Genomic DNA, 14,060 nt, shown 5'->3' on the forward strand with positions numbered 1-14,060 from the left:
CTGGAGGTGTGGGTATGGGGAATGAGGAATGGGGAGGGAGGGTAATACTAACTTACAGCTATAATTATCCAAGGGATACTTGGCCGTTCCAGCCACCTTCTTTCCAAGAAACCAGCTTTTCTGTAGAGAAAAGGCAAGTGTCCTGTGTCCTGAAGATTTTAAGGCATTTGACAGGATTTCATTTCCTCCAGTTTCCTCTATGTCCAACCTTGAATTCTTTAAGATTCCTACAAAGAGTTCCTCCCTCCATCATCAGCAGATATATCCCAGTAGATTAACTGTCTCCTTTTCAAACTTCCTATTTCTTGACTACTCACAGTTTTTATTCAAGGTCTAATTTTCATTTCACCAAGTGTGTTTCTTCTATTTTCTTCTACTTCTGGCCTCTATTTCCCCATCTTTGATTTCTGAGCCACTGTAGGAGAGATGGGGGGAAGCAGTTAATATAATCTCACCTAAGTAGAAATGGCCCAGTGACCACATGATAAAGGGTATGTAGAGTGTGTGTGTGTGCATGTGTGCAAGTGTGTGTGTGTGTGCAAAGTAATCAGAGGAACCCAGTCTGACATATTATACCAACAAGGGTAATTTTCTTAATTCCCCCAACTGGACTTCTCAGTTTGCTAATTTTCTGCATGTATCCTAACTCTTTCTCACTCTAATGGGAGGCAAAGAGACTTGCCCATCCCACTCTCTCTTATTCCCTTCCCCTACTTAGAATAAGTGAACTCAGAAATTTACCCAACAATGTGGCATAGTAAAAAGATAAAAATATTGGGAATCAGAACACCTATGCTCAAACTCCGAATTCCACTTTGCCATCTCTTATCTATTTAATTTTGGCCAATTTATCGAGCCTCCCTCAGCATCTGTTTCCTTATCCCTAAAATAACAAAATCTAGTTAGTGATTGTGATTGTAAATAAGACATGCACTACAGTACATTGCATAGTTTATGTTCATTAAATGTCAGTATCTTTCTTGCCTTAGCTCCACCACCAGTTGCATATGATGTTGGACAAGTCAAATTACTTCTCTGAGCCACAGTTTCCTCACCTACAATCTGTGAAATGAAATGGTAGGACAAAATGATCTCTACTCTGTCTTCAATCCTCCCCAATCTTGCATCTAGCCCATTTTTTTCTTCAAGCCCCGCCCCAAGATTCTGTCCTGCTTTCTAGTGCTTGCCACAGGACTCCCAAAGACGCGCCCAAGCTATGCGCCTGCCTTTCAGAGGATACGCTTTTTCTCTTTGCAATTGGTTCTGAGAATCTCCACCCTCCTCAATAATTTGCCTATGGCGGAGCAGGAGCCCTCCAGCTCCCGCCCCGTCACTGGTGATTGGCATGGGACCTAGCTTGTCCCCGCCCCCACTTGACTGAAGGTTCGGCCCTGGCGCCGCCCTCAGTCCCCAGGCGCTAGCTGACTGGGGTGGTTGGGACCGTTATCTCGGCAGGCTGGCAGGCTCTGGGGCGCTACTCCATTGGCGGCCGGGATGGAGACGATGCGAGCGCAGCGGCTGCAGCCTGGTGTGGGCACCAGCGGGAGGGGCACTCTCCGAGCGCTGCGGCCCGGAGTGACTGGGGCCGCGGCTGCCACCGCCACACCCCCTGCGGGCCCCCCGCCTGCCCCGCCGCCTCCCGCACCGCCCCCGCCGCCGCTGCTCCTGTCTGGGGCCCCAGGACTACCCCTGCCCCCCGGCGCCGCCGGCAGCCCGGCAGTGCTGCGAGAGGCCGTGGAGGCCGTGGTGAGGAGCTTCGCCAAGCACACGCAGGGCTATGGCCGAGGTGAGTCTGCGGGTCTGGCCTCCTGCGCGACACCCTCTGTGAGGCAGCCTTGCTCCCACAGTCCTCCGGATCGCTTTTCCTGGCGTGGAGCCCTCACATGCATTTCCTTTTGGGGAGTTTCCTTCTGGGCTACGCACACGCACAGACGCACACACTCATACACACGTTTAAGCCTCCTACCTCCTCCCCTTTACTGAGTTATTAATATATTCTCCAGGGACCCTTTTTCAGATACAATCCTCTTTTCTTCCTAAGCTTTTCTCCTTTAGAAATGGAATTCCTCCTCCAGCTTAATACCTTAACATCTCTCTGCCTTTGAGAACCAGTCCCCATTGTGTGGGATCCTGTCTTTTATTTCAGATCCAATTTCTCATCCATACCCTCTCAATCTTTCCTCTGTGATCTCTGCAATTCCTGGACTCACCTGTTAATTTGCTCCAGCTCCTTAACCTTGACTGTTAAATTCTTTATTTACTTACCTTCACTCTGAAATTTCAGTGCAACTTCAGATTTACTGGGGAACTAGGTAGTGCCTTTCACAAGTCACTCATAGTAATTGTGTATTTAAATCCGGACCTGTACCACTGAACTCACACCAGCTTCCTGTGGCTTAGTACCTTACTTTGGTATCTTTTTTAGTATGGAGACTCACAACTCCAGCCTTTCTGTCTGGCTCTGTTTTCCTGGCCCTTGCCCAGGAACTGAGGATAAATCCCAGGCCTTGGCTCTTTCAATGTTAAATTCTGTGGAAATGTGCCAGGTTAGAAACTCTCTTTCAGTTAGAAAACTTCGTCTAATTTCTGGAAAGAGGGATGTGAGGGTTTTCTTTGTTGTTTTCGTTTAACTAGTGTAGTTTCCTGTCTGAGTTTGAGTTCCAGATTTATAGTGTAAGTAATAAGGAATATATAGTGAAGGATGTGGAATACAGAATTTAAGCCTGGAAATTACAAGACATCCCTTCTGTCTGTTTGGCCAGGTCCTGCCTGACCTGGAAGTGACTATATCTTTAACTTTCTGTTTAACAATAATAGAGAGAGAAGTTATAGGGCTTTTCTGTAGATTTTCTTTTTTTAAGAAAGTTTAGTGAAAAGAGCACACACGGGCTTTGGAGTTCTTTGTCACTTACCAGCCAAATCTTTGGGGAAGGGACTTAATTTCACTGAGCTTCAGTTTCTTCAAGGGTTACAATATGGATTAACAGAGACATTGCAAATGACATATAACCTAAAAATGATTATTATCTCAAATTTGTTGGTTCTTAGTTTCTTAAGTAGAACATGCTTCACTTTTTCCCACTCTTAAATCCTAATAATGTAAACCCAAAAATTCCTATGAAAACAGATTTTTAGAGCCATTTTGCTATATGTGCCTAATGATTCATTCATCATCAATTTCCCTTTGTTCTTCATACAATTTGAACTCCTGTTATAAGACAGGAACTCTGCTAGGTGCTGGGGATACAAATGGATGAATCCGAAACTCATGAGGAAATATTATTTTTCCAATGTAATCCCAAGATTTAACAAGGCTATGTGATGGAACTGCTATTAGCTACTATCCTGCTGCTTCAAGTCTCTTAAGTCAAGATCAAGGGAAGGTCTTTGCCTCTGGGCACAGGAGTAGCCTAGAGTGGTCACACTAAATCTGAAGACTTCCTCTTGGAAACTTACAGGCATTTATTAACAATTATAGAGGAGTACACCCTTTTTCTTGTCTGTGTTACCTGGAGAGCCTCTGCTTTGGCTCCTAAACTGGGCATTCTGTAAAAACTTTCATTTCCTTAGCAAGGATGAGGGAACAAGGGGATTGTGCTGACAAAGGGCAATTAATCAGGCTTCAGACTTTGTGGTGATTTTCTTTCCTATCTCCCCACCTCCCATCGCAGTCTTTCTCATTATTCTTGAGTTTCTCATTTCCAGTCTGGGTGTCCAGCCAGTACTTTAGGAGAGTCTGGCAGATAGTTCAGCTTCAGGCAAGCAGAATCTCTGCCCATTTGGCTCAGAAGTCCTTTACCACATGGAATCACTTATTCTGCTTCAACTCTTAGGCAAAGCTGCCACTGGCATGTACTCACATACCCTTGTGACTGATGGCATGGTATTTGGGGGAATGGCTGTATTCCCCTGAATACAATTTACTTTAGCCTCTGCCTAGACAATTCATTCCCTCATCCAGCAATGCTTTACCACATCATCTTCAATTGACATCCTTCATCTTCTTCCTGAATGCTCCAAATTCACCTTTTCCAGTTAGTCTTTAGATCTACCTTCACTCATGTGGGCTATCAGTATGTATGTATGTATGTATGTATGTATATATGTGTGTATGTATTTACTTATTTATTTTAAAAAGCTTTCCTGTCCTTTATCTGCCTCCCTCACCCACTTACCCAAGATACACACATAGCTCAGTGTTCTGTAGGATCTTGGTAAGTTTGTAGTGCATGGGATTTGTAATCAGAGGACCTAGACCTGTCAAATAGTTGGATGTGTGATCTTGGAGAAGTTGCTTAATCTCTCTATGCTTCATCTGTTCTCTTCATTCATTTACCAAATATTGATCACCAGATGCAGTGGTGGACAAGGCAGATATTTAGTCCCTATCTTGATGGAGCTCACAGTTCACATTACAGAGCATGTATAAAGATTAATGGTGTAATAAAGCAGGCCAGCCCAATACAAAGAGGGTTGACTTTGGAGCCAAACATTGTTTCTAAATCCTGGTTCTGCCACTTCTGGCCTGTTCCTTAACTTGCTTACTTTTTGTAAAATGGGTATTATAATACTTATCCTGATAGTTTTGTGTGGATTAAATGAGACAACGAATATAAAGCATGCAGCACATGGTACTCAGTGTGGTTGCTACTATTGTGCATTTGGAAATGCTTTGAAAACTGCAAATGACAGGTATCGTTCTGCATTGCCATTTCCTTTGCACCCTTTTTTTCTATGGCATATAGTCTCTTTCTCATGTTTGACATCTCGCAATCTCTAAACTGGCAGGATCGAGTAACTCACTTTCCTTGCTCTGTAATTGCTACATTTCCCTCTTCAAACCTGTTGTTTTGGAAGTATTGCTATCCTTTTATGTTACAGTATGGCTGCATGATTGGAGATTTTGCCCTGTTATTTCACTAAGTTGAACAAATGAATCTTGTGTAGGATTTTCTATTTAGTTGTTCCTTTTCCTCAGAATCACAGATAGCTTCTTTTCTGTAAGACTGGAGTTAAATGGGTTGGGCTGAATATTTCCAACTTTTAGAAATGCTGGATTAGTTCCTATATTAGTTTCCTGTGGCTGCTGTAACAAATTATCACAACTTTAGTGGCTTAAACCAACAGAAATTTGTTCTTTCATAGTTCTGGAGGCCAGAAGTCCAAAATCAGTATTACTGGGCCAAAATCAAGGTGTTGGCAGGGCCGTGCTCCCTCCAGAAGCTCTAGGGGAGAATTCATTCCTTGCCTTTTCCAGCTTCTGGTGGCTGCTGACATTGGTTTATTACGTGGTTTATTGCTATATCACTATAATCTCTGCCTCCGTGACTCCTCCTCATCAAATATGCCTCCTTTTTTTTTTTTAAGAAATGGAATCTCGCTGTGTTGCCTAGGCTGGACTGCAGTGGTGCAATCATAGCTCACCGCAGCCTGGAACTGCTGGGCTCCAGTGATCCTCCCACCTGCCTCAGCCTCCCAAGTAGCTAGGACTACAGGTGCATGTCACCACACCTGGCTGATTTTAAATAATTTTTTTGGAGAGATGAGATCCCAGGATGTTGCCCAGGCTGGTCTTGAACTCCTGGCCTCAAGTGATCATCCTGCTTTGGCCTCCCAAAGTGCTGGAATTATAGGCATGAGTCAATGTGCCCATCCTGCTTCTCTCTTATAAGGACACTTGTGAATGCACTTAGGGCCCACCTATATAATCTAGGTAATCTCCCCATCTCAGATCATTTAAACTCATCTGCAAAATCTTTGCCAGATAAAGTCACATTCACAGGTTCCAAGGATTAAGACATGGACATTTTGGCAGGTGGCATTATTCAGTCTACCAGAGTACCCTCCCAAAGTCACTGTTACTTTGCAGCCTCTCCTTCCAAAGAGACTGTGGACTGTGGGCTATCTAGGGGCAGATGTACCTTCTAAACATTGAAATAGGAAATAGATGAACTATTGTTAACTAGCTTCCCTATCTTCCATAATAATGTGAATAGAGGCAGTCTATTCTCGCCATCCTGTATGATCAAGGAGAATCTTTTTACTCACCTCTTAATTTCATTATCTCTTTATTCCTGCTTCCCCACCACAAAGTTGTATTTATTATTTTTTTATTTTATTTTTGTTAATTACCTTCCTGGCAAGGTTGTATTTATCCTTATGATATAAAATTTTTACTGTAGTTTCGTATATTGTTTTAATATTTTTATCCTGGCCAGGCACAATGGCTCATGCCTGTAATCCCAGCATTTTGGAGGCCAATGCAGGAGGATTGCTTGAACCTTAGGGTTTGAGACCAGCCTGGGCAACATAGTGAGACCCCATCTCTACAAAAAATTTTTTTTTAATTATCCAGGCATGGTGGCATGCATCTTGTAGTCCCAGCCACTCAGGGAGCTGAGGTGGGAGGATCACTTGAACCCAGGAAGTCAAGGCTGCAGTGAGATGTGATTGTGCCACTGAATTCTAGCTTCAGCAATAGAGCGAGACCTTGTCTCAAAAAAAAAAAAATGTTTTAGGTTAGGTGCGGTGACTCACACCTGTAATCCCAGCACTTTGGGAGGCCGAGGTGGGAGGATCATCTGAAGTCAGGAGTTCAAGACCAGCCTGGCCAACATGGCGAAACCCCGTCTCTACTTAAAAATACAAAAATTAGCTGGGTGTGGTGGCGTGCGCCTGTAATCCCAGCTACTCGGGAGGCTGAGCCAGGAGAATTGCTTGAACCTTGGAGGTAGAGGTTGCCGTGAGCCAAGATTATGCTACTGCACTCCAGCCTGGGCGACAGAGCGAGACTTTGTCTCAAAAAAAAAAAAAAAATTTTTATTTTGGCTGAAAATGATCACTACCTCTCATTCCCAGCCTGTCCACTTAGACATTCGTATATTTTATCTCCTAAAGGCAAAAACTAAATTATTCTCTTTTTTGTTATTCAACAGCAGGGTATAAGCACTGAAATATTCCTATCTTGGTCTTTCTTGTGAGGGACTTTGAGAAAGCAATTGTCAGATGTGTATATCTCAGTTATTCCTACCCTCCCACCTCACCATTCTTTAGCCATCCTTATGTAAACCATTATATCCATGGTTCCTCTTTGAAAATATGATAAAAAAAATGTGGGTGCTCCACATATACACATGCACAAATACTTATATGCACAGAGACACACACATAATTTTACTTAACAGTTTTAGGAAGCTTGTGAACCTCCATGAAGCTCAGCTATGGACTGGACCTTGGAGCCTGGGTTAAGATTCCCAAATTGGAAAGAATATTGGCCCCCGGAAATCTAGATTCGTGCCCCAACTCTGCCATAGCTATGTGACCTCAAACAAGTCTTCTGTTCTTTCTTAGCCAGCATTGGACTAGATGATCTCTAAAGTTCCTTCCACCTCTAAAAATGCATAAGTCTAGAAGCATTTTCAAATGCGGATCACAATTAGTTGCTTTTTTCTTGACCACTTTACCCAATTATCATTTCATACATTTCTAAAATCAAGACTCCCCATGTCCCTTGGCTTTGAGTAATCATTAAAAAATGATTCTCTAGTCTGTGCGAAGAAATGTTTAACTGGATAGAGACTGAACATATGCTTTTTAATAGGACCTTCCCAATTGGTGGTCTCCTCCTCTTTCTCTTCATTCCAGTATTCTCCCTGTTGTGTGCATGTCAAGAGAGCCGTCACCCAGTGATTGTACTAAACTGTCTCAAAGAGGGAACTGGAGCTGAAAAGATCTCATGGAAAGAACAAAGATGGCTGAGCTTTCTGGTCAGTATTGACCTTTGAAGAGCCCTGCCAAAACCAATGGAAGGAAAGAGAGTTTTCTTTTCATGCTGGATCTTTTTTTAAATTTTTAATTTTAATTTTAATTTTTTTTGCCTATGACAGAGCCTCAGGAGGTCCTAATGACATGTGCCCTCATGCTGTCTTTTAACAGAAGAATGAGCATTCTTTTTTTTTTTTTTTTTTTTTTTTTTTCAATATACACAAAGCAATTTTATTTGTGTGCACTTGTGGTAAATAATTAGAACATTTCATTCATAATAGCATAAAAGTATAAAATATTCATGAATAATTTTTTTTCTTTTTTTTTTTTTTTTTTTTTTTTGTCTTTTTATTTTATTTTATTTATTTATTTTTTTTTTTTAAATTTCTGAAGTATTTATTGATCATTCTTGGGTGTTTCTCGGAGAGGGGGATATGGCAGGGTCATAGGATAATAGTGGAGAGAAGGTCAGGAGATAAACACATGAACAAAGGTCTCTGGTTTTCCTAGGCAGAGGACCCTGCGGCCTTCTGCAGTGTTTGTGCCCCTGAGTACTTGAGATTAGGGAGTGGTGATGACTCTTAAAGAGCATGCTGCCTTCAAGCATCTGTTTAACAAAGCACATCTTGCACCACCCTTAATCCATTTAACCCTGAGTTGACACAGCACATGTTTCAGAGAGCAGGGGGCTGGGGGAAAGGCCATACATAGATCAACAGCATCCCAAGGCAGAAGAATTTCTCCTAGTCAGAACAAAATGGAGTCTCCTATGCCCACCCCTTTCTACACAGACACAGCAACAATCTGATCTCTCCTTCCTTTCCCCACACTTCCTCCCCTTCTCTTCAACAAAACCGCCATCGTCCTCATGGCCGGCTCCCGATGGTCGCTGTCTCTTCGGAGCTGTTGGGTACACCTCCCAGACAGGGCAGCCGGGCAGAGGCGCTCCTCACTTCCCAGACAGGGCCGCCCGGGCAGAGGCGCTCCTCACTTCCCCGACGGGGCCGCCCGGGCAGAGGCGCTCCTCACTTCCCCGACGGGGCCGCCCGGGCAGAGGCGCTCCTCGCTTCCCAGACGGGGCCGCCCGGGCAGAGGCGCTCCTCAGTTCCTCCCAGACTGGGTGGCAGCCGGGCAGAGGCGCTCCTCACCTCCCAGACGGGGCGGCCGGGCAGAGGCGCTCCTCCCTTCCCCGACGGGGCGGCCGAGCAGAGGCGCTCCTCACTTCCCAGAGGGGGCGGCCGAGCAGAGGCGCTCCTCACTTCCCAGAGGGGGCGGCCGGGCAGAGGCGCTCCTCACTTCCCAGACGGGGCGGCCGGGCAGAGACGCTCCTCACTTCCTCCCAGATGGGGTGGCGGCCAGGCAGAGGCGCTCCTCACCTCCCAGACAGGGCGGCCGGGCAGAGGCGCTCCTCACCTCCTAGACGGGGCGACCAGGCAGAGGCGCTCCTCACTTCCCAGACGGTGTGGCGGCTGGGCAGAGGTGCTCCTCCCTTCCCAGATGGGGCAGCCAGGCAGAGGCGCTCCTCACTTCCCAGACGGTGTGGCGGCCGGGCAGAGGTGCTCCTCCCTTCCCAGATGGGGCAGCCAGGCAGAGGCGCTCCTCACTTCCTCCCAGACGGGGTGGCGGCCAGGCAGAGGCGCTCCTCACTTCCCAGAGGGGGCGGCCGGGCAGAGGCGCTCCTCACTTCCTCCCAGATGGGGTGGCAGCCGGGCAGAGGCACTCCTCACCTCCCAGACGGGGCGGCCGGGCAGAGGTGCTCCACATCTCCCAGACGGGGCGGCCGGGCAGAGGTGCTCCTCATCTCCCAGACGGGGCAGCCGGGCAGAGGTGCTCCTCACTTCCTCCCAGACGGGGTGACGGCCGGGCAGAGGCACTCCTCACCTCCCAGACGGGGCGGCCGGGCAGAGGCGCTCCTCACCTCCCAGACAGGGCGGCCGGGCAGAGGTGCTCCTCACTTCCTCCCAGATGGGGTGGCAGCCGGGCAGAGGCGCTCCTCACCTCCCAGACGGAGTGGTCAGGCAGAGGCGCTCCTCACTTCCCATATGGGGTGGCGGCCTGGCAGAGGCGCTCCTCACTTCCCAGATGGGGCAGCCGGGCAGAGGTGCTCCTCACTTCCTCCCAGACGGGGTGGCAGCCGGGCAGAGGCGCTCCTCACCTCCCAGACGGGGTGGCCGGGCAGAGGCGCTCCTCCCTTCCCAGACGGAGTGGCCAGGCAGAGGCGCTCCTCACCTCCCAGAGTGGGCGGCCGGGCAGAGGTGCTCCTCACTTCCTCCCAGACGGGGTGGCGGCCAGGCAGAGGCGCTCCTCACCTCCCAGACGGGGCGGCCGGGCAGAGGCACTCCTCACCCCCCAGAGTGGGCGGCCAGGCAGAGGCGCTCCTCACTTCCCAGAGTGGGCGGCCAGGCAGAGGCGCTCCTCACTTCCCAGATGGGGCAGCCGGGCAGAGGTGCTCCTCACTTCCTCCCAGACGGGGTGGCAGCCGGGCAGAGGCGCTCCTCCCTTCCCAGACGGAGTGGCCAGGCAGAGGCGCTCCTCACCTCCCAGACGGGGCGGCCGGGCAGAGGCACTCCTCACCTCCCAGAGTGGGCGGCCGGGCAGAGGCGCTCCTCACTTCCCATAGGGGGTGGCAGCCGGGCAGAGGCGCTCCTCACTTCCCAGATGGGGCAGCTGGGCAGAGGTGCTCCTCACTTCCTCCCAGACGGGGTGGCGGCCAGGCAGAGGCGCTCCTCACTTCCTCCCAGACGGGGTGGCGGCCAGGCAGAGGCGCTCCTCACCTCCCAGACGGGGTGGCTGGGCAGAGGCGCTCCTCACTTCCCAGAGTGGGCGGCCGGGCAGAGGCGCTCCTCACTTCCCAGAGTGGGCGGCCGGGCAGAGGCGCTCCTCACTTCCCATAGTGGGTGGCAGCCGGGCAGAGGCGCTCCTCACTTCCCAGATGGGGCAGCTGGGCAGAGGTGCTCCTCACTTCCTCCCAGACGGGGTGGCGGCCAGGCAGAGGCGCTCCTCACCTCCCAGACGGGGCGGCCGGGCAGAGGCACTCCTCACCTCCCAGACGGGGCGGCTGGGCAGAGGCGCTCCTCACCTCCCAGAAGGGGCGGCTGGGCAGAGGCGCTCCTCACTTCCCATATGGGGTGGCAGCCGGGCAGAGGCGCTCCTCACTTCCCAGATAGGGCAACAGGGCAGAGGCGCTCCTCACTTCCTCCCAGACGGGGCGGCCGGGCAGAGGTGCTCCTCATCTCCCAGACGGGGCAGCCGGGCAGAGGCGCTCCTCACTTCCTCCCAGACGGGGTGGCAGCCGGGCAGAGGCGCTCCTCACCTCCCAGATAGGGCGGCCGGGCAGAGGGGCTCCTCACATCCCAGACGATGGGCGGCCAGGCAGAGACGCTCCTCACTTCCTAGACGGGGTGGCGGTGGGGCAGAGGCTGTAATCTTAGCACTTTAAGAGGCCAAGGCAGGAGGCTGGTAGGTGGAGGTTGCAGAGAGCCGAGATCACACCACTGCACTCCAGCCTGAGCACCATTGAGCATTGAGTTAGCGAGACTCCGTCTGCAATCCCAGCACCTCGGGAGGCCGCGGCAGGCAGATCACTCGAGGCCAGGAGCTGGAGACCAGCCCGGTCAACACGGCGAAACCCCGTCTCCACCAAAAATACAAAAACCATTCAGGCGTGGCGGCGCGCGCCTGCAATCCCAGGCACTCGGCAGGCCAAGGCAGGAGAGTCACAGGAGCCCGAGGCAGGGAGGTTGCAGCAAGCCGAGATCCCGGCAGTACAGTCCAGCTTCGGCAACAGAGGGAGACCGAAAAAAGAAGGAGAGGGAGACCGAAAAAAGAGGGGAGAGGGAGAGGGAGAGGGAGAGGGAGAGGGAGAGGGAGAGCGAGCATTCTTAAAAGTCAGTTAAATGTAGGTTATTAAAAAGAGTTTATGCTGCTTCTCCAACTCAGGCTAGTACATGGGTGTTTGTTTCAGTCACAGAACAGGTGAGATAATTTATTATTGGCCACTGATTTAAAATTCCTTGCTTGCTGGGCACGGTGGCTCACGCCTGTAATCCCAGCAGTTTGGGAGGCTGAGGCAGGTGGATCACCTAAGGTGAGGAGTTTGAGACCAGCCTGACCAATATGGTGAAACCCTGTCTCTACTAAAAATACAAAAATTAGCCAGGCGTGGCAGCATGTGCCTATAATCCCAGCTACTCAAGAGGCTGAGACAGAAGAATTGCTTGAACCCGGGAGGTAGATGTTGCAGTGAGCCGAGATTGCGCCACTGCACTCCAGCCTGGGAAACAGAGTGAGACTCCAACTCAAAAATAAAATAAATTCCTTGCTTGCAGGAACTGTGTGTTATTCTTTTCATGCCCAGTGCTTAGAATGATGCCATGTACCTATTAAGTGCTCAAAGTTTTGCTAACGTGTATATGACAGCCATGAAAATGTGCAGTTCTCATTGCCTGCTGCAGGGAGCATAACTAACAGCCTCAGCCACTGCCCACTCTGGGTCATCCATAACCACATTTGCACCACAAAGTTGCACATTCGCATCCATAACCACATTTGAAGGAACCACGCTTCCTGTAGGCTGCTCCCAGCCGATGACCTAGCACATCAGGGGTATTAACACAGGCAGATCCTGGTGAGATATGGGATTCCTTTGGCATGAGGACTTCTCACTGACTTAGCCAAATCTTTCTTAAAACTGTACTACAGCTGGGCGCGGTGGCTCGTGCCTGTAATCCCAGCACTTTGGGAGGCCAAGGTGGGCCGATCATGAGGTCAGGAGATCAAGATCATCCTGGCTAACATGGTGAAACCCCGTCTCTACTAAAAATACAAAAAATTAGCCAGGCGTGGTGGTAGTCCCAGCTACTCGGGAGGCTGAGGCAGGAGAATGACGTGAACCTGGGAGGTGGAGCTTGCAGTGAGCTGAGATCGCGCCACTGCACTCCAGCCTGGGCGACAGAGTGAGAATCTGTCTAGAAAACAACAACAACAACAACAAAAACTGTACTACAGTCTGAGATTGTCATATCTAGACCTCCTTCTTTCCCTCTCTTCCACATGCATCAGATCTTTGCTGTGCTCAGAAGGCTCTCCTTGTCGTCTCCTACTTCCTCCCTGATAAATCTCTTGCAATTGTCTATCCCATCTTGGTGTCTTCTTGGCAGATCTGAACTAAGGAAATATGAAAGAACGAATGAGACTTTGTTGCGATTAAGAGTAGAAGAGGAGAGGCCAGGCGTGGTGGCTCACGCCTGTAATCCCAGCACTTTGGGAGGCCAAGGTGGAGGAGGAGCACTTTGGGAGGCCGCTTGAGCTCAGGAGTTTGAGACCAGCCTGGGCAACGTAGTGAAACCCTGTCTCTACAAAAATTGCAAAAATTAGCTGGGCATGGCGGCATGCACCTGTGGTCCCAGCTACTCAGAGGCTAAGGTTGGAGGATCGCCTGGGCCTGGGAGGTGGAGGTTGCAGTGAGCTGAGATCGCTCCACTGCACTCCAGCCTGGGCAACAGAGTGAGATCCTGTCTCAAAAAAAAAAAAAAAAGGAGAGTGGTCAATATGTTGCAAGATATTGCAGAGCACCTGTGATAATTTATTATTATGAGGCTTTAGCTAAAACTATTTGAGATGTTTGGAACCCTAGAGTCAATGTGATCCTTTTCTAAAAGCAAACTGATCTCATCCCTCCTTCTTTTTTTTTTTTTTAATTAGTTATTTTTACTTGGAGCTGAGTTAGAAAGACTCCCTTCATTTTAAAGTCCTCCAATTGCTTCCTATTGCTCTAGGATAAAGCCAATACCCTAACATGGCCTAAAAGGCCCTACTTGGTCTGGTCCCTGCCTCCTCTTGCAACCTCATCTTGCATTACACTTCCCCTCACTCACTCTTTCATAGCCATATGGTCTTAATTCCCTCTATTCATCATGTTCCCTGCCATCACGAGCCTTTGAACATGCTGTTCCTTACGCACAGAACACTATCCTCTCACCTCTTGCCTAGTGAATTCCTAGTCATAACTGAACTTAGATATTGCCTCCTCAGGGTAGCTTTCTTTGACCTTCTTAACTAGGTCAGATACTCCGACATCTATCACTCCTTTATAGAACTTGATCACAGCTGCAATTTTACATTTGTTTAAGATTTGGTTAATATCTCTTTCCCTCTTTACACTGTAGGCTACATAAGGAAAACGTAGGGGATGAGAGGAAGTGTTCTAGAATACAATGTCAGGTCTGGAGTTTGATTTTAGCCTACCTACAACTAATAAATTAGCCATTTACTGTTTCATGGGTGCTGGCAGAAGT

The 14,060-nt window shown here is 49.0% G+C and overlaps 2 protein-coding genes across 3 annotated transcripts in view; both read left to right on the forward strand.

The window, feature by feature from the left end:
* The window catches only part of LOC129015142 (neuroblastoma breakpoint family member 11-like), a 2,260,169-nt gene that overhangs the window by 1,779,489 nt on the left and 466,620 nt on the right, over nt 1-14,060 (forward strand).
* LIX1L (limb and CNS expressed 1 like) overlaps nt 1,373-14,060 on the forward strand; it is a 28,293-nt gene continuing 15,605 nt past the window's right edge. Inside the window, exon 1 of one of the 2 annotated variants that reach the window (XM_054453097.2) lies at nt 1,373-1,786. In XM_054453097.2, the coding sequence (XP_054309072.1) occupies nt 1,495-1,786 (292 nt within the window). In that variant the 5' untranslated portion in view covers nt 1,373-1,494. The remainder of the gene's footprint in view (nt 1,787-14,060) is intronic. The other variant, XM_054453108.2, reaches the window with a different exon arrangement.

The sequence above is a fragment of the Pongo pygmaeus genome, chromosome 1 (assembly GCF_028885625.2).
Source record: "Pongo pygmaeus isolate AG05252 chromosome 1, NHGRI_mPonPyg2-v2.0_pri, whole genome shotgun sequence".
NCBI classification, from domain to species: domain Eukaryota; kingdom Metazoa; phylum Chordata; class Mammalia; order Primates; family Hominidae; genus Pongo; species Pongo pygmaeus.